Source organism: Watersipora subatra, chromosome 4 (genome assembly GCF_963576615.1).
Source record: "Watersipora subatra chromosome 4, tzWatSuba1.1, whole genome shotgun sequence".
NCBI classification, from domain to species: domain Eukaryota; kingdom Metazoa; phylum Bryozoa; class Gymnolaemata; order Cheilostomatida; family Watersiporidae; genus Watersipora; species Watersipora subatra.
Window position 1 is genome coordinate 35,459,491 of NC_088711.1, and position 22,526 is coordinate 35,482,016.

General features: G+C 34.8%; 1 protein-coding gene across 1 annotated transcript in view; it reads left to right on the top strand.

Annotated features, from left to right (window-relative positions):
* Positions 1-100: 100 nt before the first annotated feature.
* The window catches only part of LOC137393164 (uncharacterized), a 33,953-nt gene continuing 11,527 nt past the window's right edge, over positions 101-22,526 (top strand). The window contains exons 1-10 of the mRNA XM_068079593.1: positions 101-415; positions 927-969; positions 3,572-3,706; positions 4,559-4,668; positions 9,133-9,265; positions 10,476-10,657; positions 14,949-15,162; positions 15,706-15,852; positions 17,481-17,543; positions 21,226-21,381. Coding sequence (XP_067935694.1) covers positions 218-415; positions 927-969; positions 3,572-3,706; positions 4,559-4,668; positions 9,133-9,265; positions 10,476-10,657; positions 14,949-15,162; positions 15,706-15,852; positions 17,481-17,543; positions 21,226-21,381 — 1,381 coding nt within the window. The 5' untranslated portion in view covers positions 101-217. The remainder of the gene's footprint in view (positions 416-926; positions 970-3,571; positions 3,707-4,558; positions 4,669-9,132; positions 9,266-10,475; positions 10,658-14,948; positions 15,163-15,705; positions 15,853-17,480; positions 17,544-21,225; positions 21,382-22,526) is intronic.

Here is a 22,526-nt window from a genome sequence, read left to right on the forward strand (position 1 = left end):
TGTATATCAACGTACCAAATTATTATTTGTTAAAAAACTAGCACTATGGTTTACAAAAACGATTGTGGGGCTGCGCTACTGCGGGACTTTATCCGCAAAGAGCACTGGTGTTACGATTTAATGTTACTATTCCTAGTTGATTACTTTGTTAGTTTTCACTATGTTACTTTGATAACGTTACTAAGATGAAGCTCTCAAAGGGTGGACGTTACCAGTTATGAAGTTGCTGTTTGTGTTTTTTCTTTCCGCCCACATCAGCTTGCTACAAACGTTATTCCATTCTGTCATATTACCGTTGTTTTCCTCTTGCACAGCAATAAGTACCGTCCTAAATTTAGAAGGTTCGAAGTGTGATCATTCAAATCAGGCTGCTTCAAGTTCATCTTGCATCGCAAAAGAAGATAATGTGCAATGGGTTCGTACTTCTGTTTTGTTATTCATGTCCTACCGTTGAATTCGTGGCTGGTGTAATGCATTAATTGTTAAATAACTCTAGGGACAACACTAAACTACAACACTTTTCTGTTGCACTTTTTTGACCGACTGCAATTCAAGCTTACTAAATAGGTTCCGATGTCGACCTACTGGCCACTAATTCAGTTGCTATAGCTTATGACTGTCTATGAATTAAAATGGGTGCAAAAATATCTATTTTTCTACTTGGTTATTTTATGAAATTATTAAAATTACTCGAAGCTTGATGGCCGTGAGCAAACATGGTGTTTGTAGTGAAATGGCAAAAAAATTGTAGAACTGTCTTTAAAAGCAACCAAAATTTCTTTATCACATCGTTATTGATATCAAATTAGAAAAATAATTTTATTTTTGAATTAAGCCCTACGGTTAATAATTGACATTACCCCAATTTTGAAGTAGAATTGATATTGATCAAAAATAATTCATTATTTACATATATGTCATTGTAGACTTTTGGTGAAGGCACTATCTACATACCCATCATTGCCAACAGTAAGTACTGTCTAAATAATATCGTTACATTAGATTTATGAATAGCACCATGTAATGGTACTATAGGGCTTCTAGGTTTATAGTCCGAACCTCGACTGGTTTGAAACTCGACGAGTTTGTATATCGACAACGGTTGGCCCAATCTCGACAGCAGTTTTACTATTTTACCATCTACTATTTTCATAGTAAATGAGCGATTTATAATTATGTAAAAGATTTATTTGCGCAAAAATATCTTGTGATCCATTTGATGCAGCACTCCCCAGCTTATGTAAGCCTAACAATATTTTGCCCAACCTAAATATAGAACGAATGCTAAAACAAGTAACAATCATAAATATGGTTGACTGTTATGCTAGCAAAATGTTTTATTTGAATTTAAACTTCAGTGAGTAGCTTTGATTTTTTATTTTTTGAAGTGAGGATAGAACTGCAAAAAGACATTTATTATTTGTTGAAGATTAAATTATCGTAAAACTGCATCAGCCTTTGTCGATGTTCGGACCAACCTTTGTCGAGATTCGGACCAACCTCTGTCGAGATTCGGACTTGTCTAGGTTCGGACTTGTCGATGTTGGGACTGTTTCCCGGGCTTCTATGAATACATGTTTTAATAATCACAGGAAATATGGACAAAGATTTTCTCAAATGCCAAACTAAAAATATTTCAAAGTTTACAAGTTTAATTCAAAATAGTATTTAGTTGACTCATCAACAAGGCTCTAGCTAAATGTTTTGATTTGCTTTCGTCTCATGTCTGATTTGGGGAATTGCAAGTGACGTGTACCATGTGAGAAAGATGCATGTTGTAGGTCTTAATGTAATAAGCCACGAGGTAACTCCCACATGTCCTTTATCCTATGTATTCAAAATTAAAAGCTTATGTGTTAGGTCATCGACAGAACTAATCGAATAATGACATAAATTTTACCATTGTTACAAGGAATGCTTGGAAGCATGCAAATCAAAATAGGTCTCTGGACATCTATAAATTAGGGGAAATTTTACATAGCGCAGGTCATTATTAATTTTTACAACCTTTGATATTCTTGCCATAAATATTTGACATTGTGGCTCAGTGCTTCTTAGACTACTGCTGTAGTATTAATACTGGAGTGTTGTTATTATTATTAATACTATAGCATTATTATTATTATCACTGTGGCTTCATTATCATTTTTATTAATAGTTTTTTGCCCATATTATTATTAATGCCCAAATATCACTATTATTGGTATTATTTGTTTCATTAACCAGTAATCGCTTTGTCAATCGTTATTATACAATTATATTAGGTCTACAATCTAAACAAAGATTTTGTACTACTTTTCTTTTTCTCAAATAAGGTTTGCCATTTGTGGTTGGCCTGGTTTAGCTTATGCTAGATAAGCTCCCGAAAATTTCCTTATTTTTAAAAACAAGCTGCGGCTTATCGATCAACCTGTGGCCTATCAATCAACCTGCGGCCTATCGATCAACTTGCGGCCTATCGATCAACCTGCGGCCTATCGATCAACCTGCGGCCTATCGATCAACCTGTGGCCTATCGATCAACCTGCGGCCTATCGATCAACCTACAATAGCTATCATTCAAGCTGCTTATTTCAAGCTTAAGACTGTAAGATTTTTTTACTCGATGGCTCAGGCAGAGATTCGCTAGCCCGCTCCCATCAGGCTTTTCGTGGTACAATAGTATCATTTGGGCTGGTGTCTTCCTTAGTCAAACACTAACATAGGCAACTTTTGTGTTATTATTAAAATCTATGCAAATAGTCTATGCAAAATAATTAAACAAATTTTATGTCTAAAATATAGTAAAAAATTTATTATTTGTAATAAGAGCGGTGTCTGACTAGCCATGCATCTATCTATTTGTCGCCAGTGTTCGAGGTTGGGATGAAAAATAGCTTTTGACGAAATGACTACTCGTGACATTCAGCTTGCTACATTGACACTCTAAAGACTGCACCAATCCATCGCCTTCAAGTAATTCCGAATAATTGCACAGCTACTTATTCTCTGTGCTTCATCGACACATCTTGCTATCTCTCAAGGCGAACTACATTGTCAGTGTAATAGGATATGTAATCTAGATAGTCATATATATATATACACACGTCGTTTTCTCGTGCAAGTTCGGCAAGGGAGAAAGCGATATGTTTAATTACAAAATTATTTGTTATTCAAATCTAATATGAGAGCATGCACAGATGTGACACTTTACGTTATATGGAATTCTTTACGTAACCTGAAGCAAAACCTTTACCTAAATTGTTAACACGTCATATAGAATTTATTTTATAGGAGGTATACGTTATAGTAGCGTCTACCGTAAGTGCCTTTGAATTTAGCCAGGCTTTTTTAAAACTTAGTTCTTTTCTACTGTAAGTCAATTTGCTAAGGACATAATGCACTGTTGGGGTAAATGCGAGTATAGAGTATACTATAATAAAAAGCCGTATTACTTTCAAGTGTGCTAGCCAGCATGCTGTTGAGCAGTCGTAATCACGCAATATCATTGATTGCGCTTTACTTTATTTTAATATTTTTTCAAATACCTACTGCATTGCATCATCATTAAGTATTAAATTTTGTTGTTTAGGCTGCGCAGTAGAAGAATCTACGAGAGTGCAGGATCGAAAGGCTTATCATTCTGTGTATAACATATCACGCATTGGAATAAAGCTTGGAACAAGCAATACATATCAGCTTTTTACAGAATCCATTGTATCAGCTTGTAAGTGTATTTATTGTAGAGTTAAACACGAAGGCTCTACGGGTTATGTAAACCCGTCATAGACTCTGTCATAGCATGATTCTGAGTGTATCTAAGCTTAGCCTATCCGCTATTTGGGTTATGGAAACGATTCTCACATCTAATCCATTTTTGAAGATCAAAGATATACAGAGTAACATATCAGTAATATATCAGTGATTAATTTTAGGATGCAAGTTTGATTTTTAATTTGGTCTTTTGCATTTTGTTTATGAACTGCAATGTTTCTAAAAACTTTAACATGGTTTGGTAGAATTACTCGTGTTCGAAGACAAATATTTGCTCAAATTCAATATCGTACATTTGAGAATTATTTGTTGAGGTGGTCGTAAATAAAAGTTTGATTATAGCTAAAGTTGCTTTCTCGTACCACCTCGTTACAATCTCTGCCGGTGTTGAGGCTCGTCTGACGGACAAGATTAAAAAAAGCTACTATTTGATAGGAAAATCATAGCTACATGTACTAGCAATCTCAAGTGATGGTTATTGTCTGACATTCTTAGCAGTATGCTTTAGGCTACACCATATCCTGGAAATTAATAGTGATGTAATCAAAGTATTTGATGAAATGTCATGTTTGCAAATTCTTATATTATAGTATAGTACTAAGTAGAGGTTTGGTTATAGCTGAAATCCTACTTTTGCATTTGTTTTCATATTCCAGCATTGTAATTGGCCATGGTTGGAATCGCAGTGACCTTTTAAACTTCATGTAGGCTCACCAGATTGTTGAATGGAAAATATTCTACTTTCGTATGTTTGTGATTATCATGATCTGTATGAGCTATTCAATATTGTGTACTTATTTTACAGCAAACAGCTGCCAGCTGGTCTTAGAGCTCACGGCAGCCTCTGATGGTGCTCAATCCTGTCAATATTACAAGCATTACAACTTAATTAGCACAGTTCATTCCTATTTCACTGTAAGTTATCTAGTATTCCTCCCTAAAATAGTTATTGCACAATCATCAATGATTCGTCTCCACTCTGTCGCTCTACTTGATGATTTACTTGAGTATTTGTTTGTCGTTTAATGCTTATCATATTTCACCTAAATGCGCCTTACTTGAATAAGCCAGAATGGAAGAGAGTTTTTCAATCCAAGATGTTAATAGCTATAGCTGGACAAATAGCTAACGAAAAGCGACGACAACAAACTTTGATATTTATATATATAATAGATTTAAAAAGGTTGCATAAACGCTCATTGCACTTATTGATATGTTTGCTACAGTTTGCAGCCAAAGCTGGCTTTTTATGCGCAATAAAAGAGTTACGAACGTCGATCTCTTATGAGCCGTTGATCCATTGTAAGCCGAGTTCAGGTTGCCGCAATCATGCTATCAAATAACATGCTATAAATCTGCAAATTTCAAAGTTATATAATAATCTATTAAATGCTACAAATATATATTCAAGCACATAAACAAACCATATTTATAATACCTTCAAAAACAAAAAATTAACATTTTTGCAACAAAAATATTAGCATCGTTTTCTTGGCCACTTATGTTCCGATTGTTGCTTTCATTTGAAACCATTTCATATTCTTCTGGCTGATCAATACCTTCCACATTGTCTTCTGACCTCAACTCCTCTTCTGCACAGCTGAGCTAGTCGATATTAACTTCCAAACAATTTTAGCAGAGCAAAACTTTTACGTGATGCCATTTAGAATATACACGTCCCACCAATAAAGAGAAACCGTGTGCAATTGAAATATTTTCAAAATTTTAGCCTCAAAATAGGTAATATTACAGATTCCACCATAAACGCTAAAACCTTTTTATTATGCATCAAAAAAACATGGCAGCGTTAAACAAGGAACTACTATTAGCCTGATACAGTTATTAATTATTTCTATGGTGTTGTATTCAGAGTTTCAACTAAAAAAGACGTAAAGCTTTGGCGTTGGAAAACGGACTTCGATACAAACAGAAGCAACGTACGAATTAATGGTTATTGATGTAGTTGAGTCATTATTAGTTTGGTTTTGTGGACAATTTTCTACTGATCACTTGCTATTATGGGTTTGTAAAGATCAAGAATGTCAAGTAGTGGCAGTCAATTAGAAGTGGCGTTCAATTTTAAGCGTAGCAGTCTACTTTTCAACCATTCTCTCATCGTGGCGTTCAAATAGAAGTGACGTTCAAGTGAAGGCAGCGTTCAAATACAGGTTTTACAGTCTATAGAGATAATCATCGCAAGTCAAGGTTTGCCCGTATGTCACAAAGAGCTATAACGCATAAACTTACTTGTTAATGATGGACATAGATTTTATATTTTATATTTTTCAGTATAGTAATGTATTTTTCTATATAACCTTCTATTATAAAAAAAGATAGGATGAAATATTGAGGGTAGTAACATAAACATACCGTAATGTCAACTTATTTTCACCCATAAAGTTTCCAATAAATGTCATGAAATTCTGAGCAAATATTTAACTTAGCATCAAGTAATTTTAGACTTACAACAGCCAAAGTTTCTCTAAACAGTGTAGCTGCGTAAGTGAGAATGAAAAGGCCAGGTTAATAGAAAATGATGAAATGTAAAAAATATAGATTATATAAGTTAGTTCAGACTTTACCCGGTTTCACTTTCTAGTTGCTCAACGGCATGCATTAGCCCTTGCATTGATAGATTCCATCCGCGGCTACTCTTAACAAAATTAATCCTGGGTAGATATATGACAGTTGTGCACTTAGCCAGTATGTTTATAAAGTACAAAGCAAGAGACATTCATACCTATTTTTCTATAAAAAATAGCTTAGAAGTTATTAGTATAAGACAAGTTGCAATGGTTCGCTCCCTTTTTCTGAGCTAAATTTAATACAAATATAACACACCACAACAAAAGCTGCATGAGCTGCCATCTTGAATTGGTACGCAAATATTAGTAAAAATCTTCTTATGACAAACCTAGTACACTCTGATTGATTTTTAAATGCACTTCATTCACAAGCTTTGTTAATTGCTAAACCAATTGTTTTCAGATCAGTCTCAAACAAAAAGTCTCACAAAACCTTTCTATGTATTTGCATTGCCAATGTAAAATCAAAATACGCCAAGTTTTGTCTCAATTAGTCTCAAAGTATTTGAAGTCAGTAATTTGGTTGCAAGTCAGTGAAGCAGATTGATACTTCCTAAAGCCGTTGGAGTTGAAAAGGTTAGGTCACATGTCTTTATCATCCTCGTAACCTCTGAACCTATATATTTCTTAGTGTACACTTTGGTTAGCGTGTCTCTATGGTGAATTGGTACTAAAACCAATTCACCATATCGCGTGTTTATTCATTTTAATAGCTGTCATTTTTTTCACAGAGTTTAATTTCTCTGCGTGTGGTGTTTACATAGTTTTGGATAATCTTTTTTGTTGTACGTATTGCTCTATATAATGCCTTTGTGTATTTTTTGTTGAAATTTGGTGCTCCACATTGAATTCAACATACATGCATTCAGTGTTTTATATAAATATTTGCTCCCACATGCGACTGTTTTGCCCCAAAAACTGTTTGGCACCAAAAAACTTTTGAATCAGATTAGCTTCATATGTCAAAGTTTGACTGTAGGTCATTAAGAGAAGTGGGTGAGCGTGTATTGGCTCCTCCATGTTAAATACTGCTTGCTTAATAAAAATGTCCTGCTAAAAAAACTCTCAAATTAAATGCTAAACTAAAAATTTGTTCAACTAACTTTTATTAGAATATTGTGTTACCTAGGTTTAGGAAAAATACATCATTAATGTTTTGTATTTAAATCGCTTTTAAGTTTGCAAATAGATGTTGATGACTAAGTACACAAGCTATTCAGAGTTTTAGAATTCAGAATGCTTGACAGCTAACTGGAAGGGTGTAGGTGTGACTCGCTCTTCTGACTCACTCAGGTTGCATCTTAGTTTTTTTCTGTTTGCTTCAGACTGATGCTGCTTTGTACCTCATTACTATGGCCAATTAGCTTGTTAATTGGTCAATAACAATTAGTTTACGCAGTGATGCAAGGATTTTATTATTATCATTTTATGATAGTGACTTGATCATGTAAAATTGGGAAAAAAAAGATTGTTTCATATGTCAGTTTTGTTGGCTTGGTTTGTCAAATACTTGGGTTTGGCATTTGTTGGGAACTAGCCGAATGTCTGGCATTGCATGGGTATTAAAAAACAGCTTATAAACAGTTGCAGGTAATGTAATGTAGTTGCTTGCCATTAGCCTGGCACATTGCCAAAGATTTAATTGAGTATGTCACTGTCCGTATTGCTAAACTTACCAGTATCAGCCGTGAGAGCAAGCTTTAGTCATGTTTCAGAATGTTATGCCTATTTGAACCGACGTAACAGCTCATATCGCCTCAGAATTCAATGCATCTCGCTTAGCTTAATTGGCAAAATGTTTGCCAGGAAAAAGGGAGGTTCTGAGATCAAATTCAGCCTGAAACGGATATTTTGTTCCTAAATGTTAGTAGCTATAGCTGAACAAACCGAACCACCCACAAACTTTGAGAATCATCTTCTATATGTATATTTTTCAAAGTATGTCTGTCATTCCGGCTATAGATATAGCTATAGCGCACGCTGATTATTTTACCAATACTGCCACGTGTTACGATGCCTCTATTAAGAAATGTTTTTCGTAAGGTTCAATGACTATATTTGCGGTCAAGGCCAATTCTTCTCGCGCAGACAATTACATCTTCTCCATGGAAAAAGCCTCGACATTATCTCTCCGTTTGGTCAGACAAAAACATTACGATATCTCATTTTTACGTTTGTACTAGTATCAAGAGATACCAATATCATCGTATTCAAAGTTTTGATGGATAGCTTCTGGTGGAACAGGAACCTTTTTTATACACACGCACTTCTGTGCAAGAATTGTTATATTCAACATATTCAGGATTTTTATTTTGTTTTCTCAGCTCGTATTAATTGTATCATTACCGAATTATCTTTTATTGTAATCCTAGCAAAACAGACTTAATTTAGCTATTACTTGCTACTTATTCCACATTTACATCTAAACCTTTACATAGTCGTTTTATTTTTTTTTAAGGATTTGACCTGATTGATACATTTTCCTCATGATATGAAGTTTAAAAGTTGTTTGACAAAGTTTGAAAACCTTTACAGTTGTTTTTATTTTACCTCTTAATTTATTTAAATTACACAAAACACTTTTCTCGTGATATGTAGTTTGAAAGCTAGAATGGCAAATGTTATATATTAAATACAAATAACTTTTCTGACCAAAGACTTTTTCATTATCCAGGCAACGCCGGGTAGCACAGCTAGTATATATATAGATCGTACTGTTGAGAACTCTGAGCTACCTGGTGTAAAGGCTTGTGTCAGATTGTTTGTATAACCATGTTCTTTACATTAATTTTAGGCCAAATTTCATGATCAGTGTTTGCTGTTGCTCAAGCCCGATGCTGTATATGACATATCTGTCACTGACTCCTTGACTGATTCCTCGCGCGTCTATAGATTCTTTACTCCATCTCAACTCTTTGAGGATCACAGTAAGTTAGCAGTTGGGTGAAAGCCTAGCATTTGTTACTTGATGAGATGCGCCATGTCATTTGTATTGGCCTTGCTAGCGAGTAATTAGATATTACTATTACTAGTAGATATGTCTGACTGTTACTAGTAGATATGTCTGACTGTTACTATTAGATATGTCTGACTGTTACTAGTAGATATGTCTGACTGTTACTAGTAGATATGTCTGGCTGCTACTAGTAGATATGTCTGACTGTTTCTAGTAGATTTGTCTGACTGTTATCAGTAGATATGTCTGACTGTTGCTAGTAGATATGTCTGACTGTTACTAGTAGATAGCTCTGACTGTTACTAGTAGATATGTCTGAATGTTACTAGTAGATATGTCTAACTGTTACTAGTAGATATGTCGTACTGTTACTATTAGATATGTCTGACTGTTGCTAGTGTATATGTCTGACTGTTGCTAGTAAATATGTTTGACTGTCACTAGTAGATATGTCTGACTTACTAGTGTATATCTCTGACTGTTACTAGTGGATATGTCTGGCTGTTACTAGTAGATATGTCTAACTGTTACTAGTAGATATGTCTTACTGTTACTATTAGATATGTCTGACTGTTACTATTAGATATGTCTGACTGTTACTAGTAGATATGTCTGACTGTTACTAGTAGATATGTCTGACTGTTACTAGTAGATATTTCTGACTGTTGCTAGTAGATATGTCTGACTGTTACTAGTAGATATGTCTGAATGTTACTAGTAGCTATGTCTGTCTGTTACTAGTAGATATGTCTGACTGTTACTAGTAGATATGTCTGACTGTTACTAGTAGATATGTCTGACTGTTACTAGTAGACATGTCTGACTATTACTAGTAGGTTTGTATGACAAATTTTCAGATGACTGTCATGCTATGATAACTAATCAGAATAGATTATGAATGCAGTGTCTTCTAATCACAAACAATTATCATTGTTTGTGATTAGATGAAACAATATCATTGATTGTTTAGATTGCAAACTGAGGATCAGCTAAACATATGATTTATTGTTTAGCGTGCTACACTTTCCTTAGCAGTTAGCACTCTAGTAACTGAACCCCTTCTACGACAGTACAACCATTATATTTGCTGGTAAACGACTCCATGCAACATGATCAAATAATTAACTTTGACATAAATATTTTTTGTGTTGTCGTTGATGTCACCTGTTTTTTCGTTGCAGAGTTTCTGAATAACTCCATTTCGTGGCAAACATTGTTAGCGATATCCTTACATCAAAACACGATAAGTGTTTACATTCAGCCCGTTCCGGCTCAGCCTGGTGCTTCTTATCTCTTCCGTCTTAGCTACACCAAGGGAGACGAGGTGCAGCTTGAGGAGTCTCTCGAAGAGTGGCTCACACCGGTATTGAACTAAACATTGATAACTAAATATCGATGATCTATTGATAACTAAACATTGATAATATACTGATAACTAGACATTAATAATCTATTGATAACTAAACATTGATAATCTATTGATAACTAAACATTAATAGTCTATAATTGATAACTAAACATTGTTAATATTATGATAACTAAACATTGTTAATCTGCTAATTATTTGTTGTGTGCTGCGCCAAAGATATGTCTTTCATCTTACCTTAGTGGTTGAAAGCTGTCGATATACATGTATAGTACATAGTTAGTTCATAGTGTCACTGACATAATTTTACTGCTAACAGATATATTACATGTCAAAAAAAATTGGCATGTTGCTGCATCCCAACGAACAAACGCTTTCTAAGCATGTGCAAACTAGTTCGGTACAGAATGATGTACAGTCATACTTCGACTTACGAGCTTAATGCGTTCCGAGACTGAGCTCGTATGTCAATTTACTCGCATGTTGGTGCAATTTATTTATATATAGAACAATTAAATATATATTGATTGGTTTCTATATTCTAAAAAATGCAAATAAAACACTCAAAACAAGATATTGTAACAGAAAAAAACATGTTGGTTATTGTCCTAACTTACCACAAGCTTTCAAAAAGCAACAAATAAAAAAATAATGCAAGGAAATGTGATTAATTAAAATGTAAAATTAAATACATACAGTAGCAGCTAACGCTAGCATTTGCCAGGGAGGGAGATATAAATGTTATCCTTCATTACAACAGTTGAATTTGGTAAATTCGGATTTTATCAAAGTCTTAAAATAACAAACTTAAAAGCAAACCTAAAAGCAAACTTTCATTTTTAACTTAACGTAATTAAAATTTCTTTGGCGTTCATAGTTAGAAGTTTCTCGCTGGTTAGCTTTTCAATTTTTCATTTGATTCGCTTTCACGACTAGCCAGCCGTTTTAAGATAAACCTATCTAAGGTCGTTTGCCTTTGTCGCCCTTTCAATGTGTTGCGATTAGGACGAACACTGGTGTCGTCACAAAGGGTTAATGCACGACCACGAGCAAACTTGTCCGAAAGTCTATTTTTATAGATAGCACCGGCCTTTTCACATATGCCTTTTCGCCTTTTAACCACCAGCCTTTTCGCCTTTATTGAAACATCGTTTCAGTTACGCTGTCACCGGCCAATTGTTTATCTTTTATCCAATGCCTAAGCAGTCTCTTCATCAGCGGTCGTGAAGATCGCTGCGTCGTTTAGAAACTATGGTTAGTCCTTTTGCAAACTAAATGCCCTGAATATAACCATTCGGTTTGATAATTGTAGATGTATTTCTGTCATATTGCTGAGCTAGATCAATCACGTATACACATTTTGCATTTTTTACAATAATTTTCCGTTTAATATCAATTGTTATCATTTGCTTTTTCTTTCCATTATCTATCATTTTACTGGCAAACTTTCGGTCTACGCACCATACTTTTAATTCACATAATTCTGCACTGTAAAACATAGGTTTGAGATAGTAGTAGATTAGGTGGGATTTTTTCTGTGATTAGGTGGGATTTATTGTTGTAAAACATAGGTTTGAGATAGTAGTAGATTAGGTGGGATTTTTTCTGTGATTAGGTGGGATTTATTGTTGTAAAACATAGGTTTGAGATAGTAGTAGATTAGGTGGGATTTTTTCTGTGATTAGGTGGGATTTATTGTTGTAAAATATAGTTTTGAGATAGTAGTAGATTAGGTGGGATTTTTTTACAACCTTTTGTTTTGCATAATTGACTTTTTGAATTTAGTTTCAAAACAATTTGACGACTACCATGAACATACAACTTCTCAGAACACCACGTCGTGGCCGTTATTTGTTATTTCCAGATTATACTGGTCCAATGTTTCTTCCCGAACACCCCAACAGTTTTCCAGTTACACCTATCAAACGTACTTGGACTGCTGGCCATGCCACTCTTAGTCGCACAGGCATTCCTCTCGATCTAGCATGGGGTTTGACAATACACAAGAGTCAAGGTCTTACTATGGCTAAGGCTGTCATTGATATAGGACACCACGAAATGACCGCTGGAATATCGTTTGTTGTTCTCTCTCAAGTTCGAAACATTAATAACTTACTTGTTAGCAACTTCACTAGGGAGCTCATCACTCGATTAGCTATCAATGACCAAATCCTACAACGTAAAAGAGAGGAGACTAGATTGTGTGACCTTTAACAGAACGCTGAACTTATCTAACTTATCTATATTTGTTGAAATTGTTATTTGCACCTCTTTGAAGTCGTGCTCCCTCAAATTTATTTTATGTCATCTCGAACAACTTTCATTTACACTATACTCTGCCAATTTCTGCTGACAACTACTTTTTCAACAACCAGTCCTGCCATTTCTTTTTTTCATTATCACTTATTCCATTATCAGGTCGTGGGCTGTATGACGGGAATTTCTAGTGATTAAAGTTTAAGTGGATTAAAGGGGAATTTCTAGATCTTAACTTTTTAATTTGAAGACTGTTCAGTTCAGTAACTGTAGTATTATTTATTATTGTAGTATTATTGGTTGCTATCGACAAGCTTTTTACTGTTTCATATCAATTTCACTCGGTTCATGGTTAAGGTAATTTTACAATAAGTTTAGGGGTGCGCACATCCTTCAATGTCAATTTACATCAGCTCTTTTTTCATTTTTTCTAGACAGCAAGGTTTATATGTCTAAAATAAATTAGAACAAAAATATGTTTCTACTATACATATTAAGAGCGGTGTCTGTCTGACCGTCCATCTATCTGTCACCACGATTCGACCTTTGAATAAAGGGATGAAGGATGACCTTCGACGAGACTAGCACTTGTGGAATTCAGCATAATATATCGACACTCCAACATCTTCATCGATAGATCGCCTTCAAGTATTTCGGAATTATTTCGTGGCTACTTATTTCTTGTGCTTTTTCTAAACGCTTCACGGTATCTAATGGCAAACTAGATTTCCACGATCTTAGTATATATAATAGGGAGAGCCTTATGCATCCTCTTCTCTTTTTTCAAATTTGGCAAGAGAAAGTGTTTTAAGGCTAGCTACGAGGTTTTCGTTATTCAAATCAAATTTGAGAATTTGCACCAACTTGACACTTTATATTATATAGAATTCTTTACGATGTATGAAGCAAAAACTTTACATAAACTCTTTACACTAAGTGGAAATTACGTTATAGAAAGTATACGTTATAAGAGTATCTATTGTACGATAACGAGTTGTTTTTTTGTTCATTGACCTGAAACAGTGTTTCCACATTATAACAAATTATTCTTGCAGCTGTATTCAAGTTGTACTTTCAAGCTGTAATTTTTTCAATGCACCAACTCATCGCTAAAACGTCTGACATTAGTAGTCATTTAGTACTAGTTCTTATCGTGAATTGCGCCATATCTTTCTTAACACAACACCGGTTTGAAAAGTATTGCTTTATTTAATGGAATAACATTTATACAACTTCTGCTCAATGCTTTACACCATTCTGGCACAGCTATAGTTATGATATCAAATTCGCAATTTATTGTCAAGTCGAAAGAATATAATAGCTGTGTTTAGAAAATTACTTTGTCACTCAAAATCTGTTACCTCTATTAAAATCTATTACCTCCCATCAGAAATTGCTACAATACTGGAGAAGGGTAACCAAGTATATCTAAAGTCTACTCTTAAAATGTAGATCGTCTAGTCAAGTTTAATCTGCGGATATACTCACCTTTCAAATGAAACCTCTTGTGTTCTACATGTGTGTCATTATCTTTACATAAACTGAAAAGTTCTGACAGTTTCCTGTAAGTAAATACATTTCATATTCTGGTTAGTGTGATATCATTATTGAAATTTCGTCGGTCAAGTAAATGATATATATATATATATATATATATATATGACTGCAGATATAAGCCTGGCAGATTTCCATTACTTCACTGAGTTTCCATAAAATTAGGTAGATACTGACCATAGAAAAATTACTAAAAAACTGAAGTACGTGCATTAGATGCTCCGTTGTAGTTGCCTTTCCTGTCAGAAAAAGTCAGTGATACAAAATTTCGCAAATAATTTCTGAGAATTCAGTAGAAGTAGTTTATTTGGAGATACGAAGACGTGTTAGATTGTTGCCAGGCTTTGTTGGTCATTTCTATGCTCGATGCGTTCAGCTTACCGCATCATTAACTTGTGGAATAATTATTTGCTTGTCAGAGTCCTAGTATCAGTTCATTGTTATTGTCATGGTTGTAAGAGGTGCAGCATCTATGCAGGATATCGACTTTTTGAGCTTCGAGAGTCCAGGAGCATTGCCATATAACATCGAAGTACTTCGGTGTAAGAAACGGGCAGTAGGTGACAGCTCTTCTCCGACGGACGCCGATGAATGTAGGTCGGTTCAGCAGCATTCTTTCATCGCTTCTGAGATTTACACAGACGAGACGGAGGCTACAGATGTAACCATGGAGAGCAGTTCTACTGGAACAGGTTGTGTGTTCACGCTTTTTTATTCATTTGCCTTTGGTCGTTCGTTTAGTAGTTCTGTTGGAAATTGGGCCTCTATCCTAGCTAATACGTTGCAAAGATGCTGCATTACTGTTCGCTCATGAATATGACAAACTTTCTCATGGTTGGGCTATGACATGAGTTTCAATACCTGGTAGTTTGATAGGTATATTTTATATGATTGAAGGCATCTAGGGAATAGTAGGCGTGTATAATGCATATATTATATGTGCAAATTAATGCACTTGCCAGTTCGAAACGGTGCAGCAGTAGCTTCTTTGAGTAATCACTATTTTAACTGCAAAAACCTAATTTTTCATTATTGACACAGCCTAGTATGATGGAAGTTGGCTGCCAGTTTCTCTAGTTGAAGTTGGCTTCAATCAACTATCTACTTGTTACTTCATTCTTGTGGCTTTGAGTACTGATGCAATGGGGTTTTTGTCTTTAGTATATTCCTCATCTTTACACTTGAATTATGCCATATGCTCTAGCAGCTCTCCGTATCGTATCGGTTACTTGTAGATGGCATCAAGGTGGTTAAGGAATCGGAGAGTCTAAAAAAAGAGGACCTCTACATCCTGATTGGTACCATATTCGGAGTTGTCATTGTCGTACTCGTTGTGCTTGCCATACTCCTTTTGTATCTCAGAAGGAGACACAGTTTGGCCCGTATGTATTCAATTGGACAAGATATGTCTGCCATTAAATATTGTTGGCAATCCGACATAAAATAGCATGAAATTGAAATGTGCTAGAAAAGTTTAATTTTGTAATTAATACAAAATTTTGAAACTATAAAAGATCTTTTTATAGAAATATGGCTTTGAATTATGAAAGGTGCTTTTAAATACGAAAGGCCTTTCATATGAAGAACATGTAATGAAAAATTTTTTTAACCCTTTGGCTGGGTTAAAGCCCCCCAAAAACACCTGAAAGTCGTGTAATTTATTTTTGAAAATTCAATAAAATCAGTATTCTATGAACATGCATAGCTCAAACTGAAATTTATTTCTATTAACAAAATATTTTGTACATAAACATTCATTTACATATGTACTACTACAAAAAAGCTACAACTAAATACAATTGTCCCTGTATGAAATGCTTGGAAGCTTTCCTTTCGGTAGAGTCCAACGCAACAGTGTAGCCGTGCGAGCTACCATAATATTCGTTTTTCTCTGCATATTAAAAATTCCTAAAAGTTTACATCACTTCTATCATCTGAATTATTTTTATATTGATCAGACAAAAGATCACTAACTATCACAGGATCAAATAAATTTTTTATTGATCGATGTTGACTGATTTTTCCAAGGAGGCGCGATTTCTTTAGCTTTTGGCACAAGGCAACACATCTCAGATAATCGTTTCATATTGTAATTCATCGACTAATATCTTGTTGATGATATTTAAAACTTACTAGCGTTCATACCCTTTGTTTAATGTTACTAGGCGACAGCTTTATAAACGTCTACCGAAAACGACATAAATGTCGTTTCCACACGCAACCGATAAACAACATTTATATCGTTTCTCCAGCCAAAGGGTTGAGCATGAAAACAAAAAGGCAAAAAAAGTGGAGAAAGATGTAAATCAAACACAAAAAAGAACGAAGTTTTACTTTTTAATATACTAAGTGTGTTTGGAATTTTGTGTGTATGTTCATTTTTGCACATAGCATTTTCTCTCAGTTATTAACTGTTTGCCGCCTTCTCCCGCCTCTGACTACCCGTCCTTATAATTTATACATGTATACATTATGTCTGAGTTTTGTGGGTCTTGTAATGAATTAGAACATTTACGCGGTAAAATCCATTCCTACTTACAAAGTTTTCTGCTTCCCGAGCAAATTAATTTTGTAAGCAGAGTTTCTACTGTTTGTTTCTACTATACGTTGTTTTTTTCATTATTATTACAGATGCATTTGGTTAAATGTTTTCATATAAATAAAAAATTATGTCACATAGTTACAATGGTAACTATAATAAGCATCAGTGAAAGAGTTGAAAGAGTTGACAGCATGAACACCGTGCACGCCTAGAGCACATGCAGCCATATTCCTTGGGAGGAAGTATCAGGACTAGAAGGCTGACTTCGTGCTGTCTTTGTTTGTTTGTATTATTAAGAACCTGTCAAGTGTTGCTCGTGTTATTTTCACATCTCAGTCTACTTCTGTCTATGAAAAACATTCTGTCCTTTTGGAGTTATTAGACTTTACTAGTTGTTGCCGAGCTCCACTTTTGTAGCTTTTAATCTGGCCTACTAGAATCCTTTTTGATGCGCTCTATTCATTGTAGACGGTCCATCAGCAAGGTTCTCTGGCGGTACTGTTAACTGTGATAACGCTCTACTAGAGGAAGGTATGTGTAACCCTAGTTTCTCTAGTCTTCTAACTCCATCGACAGCATGTTCCACTAGTTATTCTGATAGTGTGGAATAGTGGTAAGGTAAATCTGTGACGAGATGTTGCACTCAAATAGTTTGATGTCATTGATCAATGCTGTTAATGTTGTTAATTTAGACAGTGAAACAAATGACAGCAATAAGCAAACAGTGAATTCTAATTTGTCAGTTTGCAACTGTTACGGTGCAAACACACTAGGCGATACTTGATGCGGTATCGCGCTGCCCTGAAACATTCTCTATCACAACTTTATCATGCGCGATATGCATTTCGATTGGTTGGTTTTTCCCAGAATGCAATTCTATGGTTAGGAATTTTTTCGTATCGATGTTTACTAACGTACAGCAACAACACTTTGCTATTTTGTTACGCTTGAAACATCATCAAAACAAACACTGAATTGTTCAGATTTACTAAGAGCACACCCAGTTCTGTACGACACAACACACAAAAATTACAAAGAAACCCAGTTGAAAACCAACATTTGGGAGTCAATCGTTGCACAAGGTGACCATCTTGAGAATAGTAAATATTTATTATATCAAAAAAAATTTGTTATAAAGTAAACTAAATATATAAGTCGTAAAATATTGCTGTTAAAAATACCAGAATCGTTTTTTTTTTTCTTGTAATAAACAATCCATGAAAGTGAGATAGGCCTAATAACAAAATCGGAAGTTGTTTACGTCACTGCCTAGAAGGCGCCATATTGACTTAAGTTTATTAACAACTCCGAAAAAACTAATGATACATAATTTTATTGGCAGTTGGTGAGCATGCGCACGTTATAGTTTTCTGGTGAATCCCTCAAGTGTGTTTAGGCACACGCCAGCTACATTTCTGCGCTCTTCACGACACGCGCGATAAAACGCCCAGTGTGTTTGGACCTTTACAGTCATTAAAGTTGGTATAAAGTTTTCTGATTATTGTTAAAGGTGTTTTGAAACATTACTTTTAAAGGATAGTTGCTACAACAATTTTTTACTGCCTAAGACAGTTTCAGTTCAAAATGTACTGAATACAGTCATATCTCGTAACATGGAGTTTATGTCAGAGCAAATATTCATATAGTAGTCTATTGCTTTTTGGTGAGTTCATTCTGCAGTCCAAAAACTGGCCAATAAGTACTTGTGGTAATTAATTACATAAATGTAGTATTACATGTAGATGGAAGGTATGTTTAGCTATGTAAAACACTAAAATATGTGTAAAAAACTAAACATATAAATGCTAATCAGTACAACAAGGTTTTTATTGTCACCTTGTCATTCGGTGAAACGACGTGTATAGCCTTCATACAGGAGATGGTTGCTGCATAGCTAGAGGTGGGGATGAAGAGGAGTTAATTTATCATAGACTGAATTTTAAATTAACATGGCCAGTTTATGCATTTCTTTGTTTAATATTGTTGCATCATCCTCATCACATGCAGTGTTTCTGCTGCCACTCGTTTCTCGTGCTTTATTTCTTCACATCATCTATACTTTCTTCACATCATCTATACTTTCTTCACATCATCTATACTTTCTTCACATCATCTATACTTTCTTCACATCATCTATACTTTCTTCACATCATCTATACTTTCTTCACATCATCTATACTTTCTTCACATCATCTATACTTTCTTCACATCATCTATACTTTCTTCACATCATCTATACTTTCTCGTTTTTCTCTCAACTACCTGTCAACTACCCGATGCCGTCTTAGGTTGTTAAAAATTGATCCCAAGATGGTTGCTCGTGTTCATCTTTAATTTCGTACTTGTTTCTATGGCAAGTATTGCCTTCATCATTTTTTTTCACCACCCTTGAGATTCAAGATTTTAAACCAAAAAAGGGAAGTCCACACTGCAGGGTTTAACATTTGCTTGAAAATCTTACTACAAAATTATTTGAAGTAGAGCTGAGCACGTGTGTATTAATTTACAAACTGCGTTATTTCGATAACATTGAAACATCATGTGTCTGAATTTACATCAAATGGCGAGACAAGTATTTGCTCAAATTTCATATCGTAGGCCTATATCACGGTTTAAATGTTAAGTTGATTTTAGATTGAGGCATGGCTGTATTTTAACAGAGTGTTTATAGTTTATACAACATTAATCCAAATGCTTTAGCTCTTTCTCATTGATTTACCCTTGATATGGTAGTACTATTTACCCTTGATATAGTAGTACTATTTACCCCTGATATAGTAGTACTATTTACCCTTGATATAGTAGTACTATTTACCCCTGATACGGTAGTACTATTTACCCTTGATATGGTAGTACTATTTACCCTTGATATGGTAGTACTAATTACCCTTGATATGGTAGTACTATTTACCCTTGATATGGTAGTACTATTTACCCCTGATACGGTAGTACTATTTACCTTTGACACGGTAGTACTATTTACCCTTGATACGGTAGTACTATTTACCCTTGATACGATAGTACTATTTACCCTTGATACGGTAGTACTATCACCCATAATCGTGATCACCAGTTAGCTCACGCAGCAAGTAAGATAATCACCTATAACAGCTATTTGTCACCTTTAAGATACCAACCATGGCAGCTAGGATATTTTTATAGTCCATATGCATACCTAAAAGAAGGGTTGACATGACAGAATATAATAAAATATCCATCATCAAATAGAATAAATACACAACAAGTATTCGTTTAATTCTATGCGTTCATATCCTTGGAGTTATCTTCCATATGCCACTTTCAACAATATCTAGCTGACACAGTAATTGCTCTATTGAAGACCCGCGAAAGAGGCAAAAGTCATCAATAGCGATGGCAAAGAACTCATCCAATTAATTAGTCACAAATGTGCGGTTGAATTTATGGTACTGTTTAACATTGTAAAACTGGTGACTACAGCCACAGGAATAGAAGCAGTTTAATGGATAAATGTCACAAATAAGATAAATTTCACGAATAAAATCATTTTCACAAATGAATAAATTTTGCAAATAAATAGGTTTTACAATCGAGCAGAATGCCCTGAATCGCATAACTTACTAAGCAGATTCATGAGCATTTGCGATATCAGCTAAAGGGTATTATTCTTCTTTTAAATGATTTAATTAAGAGTAAGTTTTAGTTTTATAAAAAAGAAATTTTAGACTTACTCTCAATTACATGATAAAGAATATATGTTGGCAGCCATCTTTTTAGAAAACAACATGTAAAACCTTCATTAGGAGTCAGTAGCCCACATGCCCATTTTTAAACAACCCTGCGCAGCGGTTAGAGATCCATAATGAAATGTGGAGACACACTTGCATGCATACACACACAGTCTTGCTGTTTTATATACGTATCTATGTATATTTGCGAATGCCCAAGTGAATGTTATCAGTGCATCGTGCAACTGTCAAACAGCGCCATACAACAATTACCTATGTCGACTAGAACTTAGGGTGTTGGTTATTATAATGCTGTCATTCTATTGGTTATTGGAGGTGTAGGAGCATGATTGTGACCGTAGTTTCACACTTGTGACTACGTATGACCAGTAGCAACTATAAAAATCACAAAAGCAGATTTATGGTTTGCTGCTGCATTTTGTTGTTAGCTAAGTAAAAATCTTTGCTGTCTTGTTCCAGGTTATAATTAATTGTGGTGTTTATAGATGCGAAAGGTTACCCACCCTCCATCTTGCTCATCTATTCATATGATTGCCAGGAGCACCTGGCTTGTGTACAGGCTCTTGCCTTGCTCCTCCAGAACTCTCTTGGCTGCTCAGTTATGGCCGACTTTTGGGCGACTCAGGAAATCGCTGAGAGAGGTTTGTGAATTGACACATATGCTGTCAGGTCAGAACTTGAAAAAAATGTAGCACAATATTTTGGTTTTTACTGTTTCTCTTCAAAGTAGATAATGATGTTTAGGATTTTTAAGTGCAAAACTAAGAAGTCTTTGTGAGGTCATTAATTTGTTGCTTTGTGTGGCGATACGCCCAATTTGTTGCGTATTACTCGTGTAGGTGTCATTTACCCACATTTTGTTAGTGTGAGTAACGCAATGTTATCACCGAGTGGTACTCGTGAGTCATTATGGACGCTCGCAAGGACAACATTGCTTCTGGGTATTTTAGGCTCGAGCTGCCTACTAGAGATGAACTTACACAAAACTTTAGTAGATTTTATCAGAAAGAATCGGTATTTTTCTATCATTAGCGATTGTTTTTGATGTTTGAGGTGATCTGACTGCCAGGATGTTTCAACATTAAAATTGATAAAACTTAATCGCGATTAAAACACTCAAAAGAAAAATACATGTGAAATAACGTCACTAGTTGTTATCGTTGCGATAGTTAATATCAGCTATTGCGTTCAAGTCGAAGCGTCACGCATATGTATTCTGTCGGTCTCTACGATTATAGATGTCATAATCAGACTTTCGATTGATCTGAGCGTTATTTTTATGAGCAAGTTTTATCGATTTTAATCTTGAAGCATCCAGTATCGGGTATCGAAATATCAGACCGAGTTAAACAAGGAACTACTTTGATAGTAAAATATTAGCATGGTACTGTTATTAAGTATTTCTATAGTGTAGCTTTCAAAGTTTTAATTAAAAAAATGTAAAGCTTTGGAATTATAGAACGAACATGACGTTTTTAACATTTTAAAGTTAGAATACACCATAATAATGGCTGCCATTGCGTCTTACGGTGTTCCTGAATAGTTGTCTTATCGTTTATCAGAACACTCATATCTTCAGGTCAGATTGTAAACCACATAATGGACGAATCTGAAAACAATGGATATGATTTACAGCTTAAAAGTTGACTTGCAACAAAATTCACATTACAGTTATTTGGTATCATAAGATTCACCATGTTTTACTCTGTTGTGTTGTAGGTGCAAAATATAGGGAAATGTGATTACAAGCTCTTAAAAGCTCAAAAACGAACAGTTAATCGCAGCC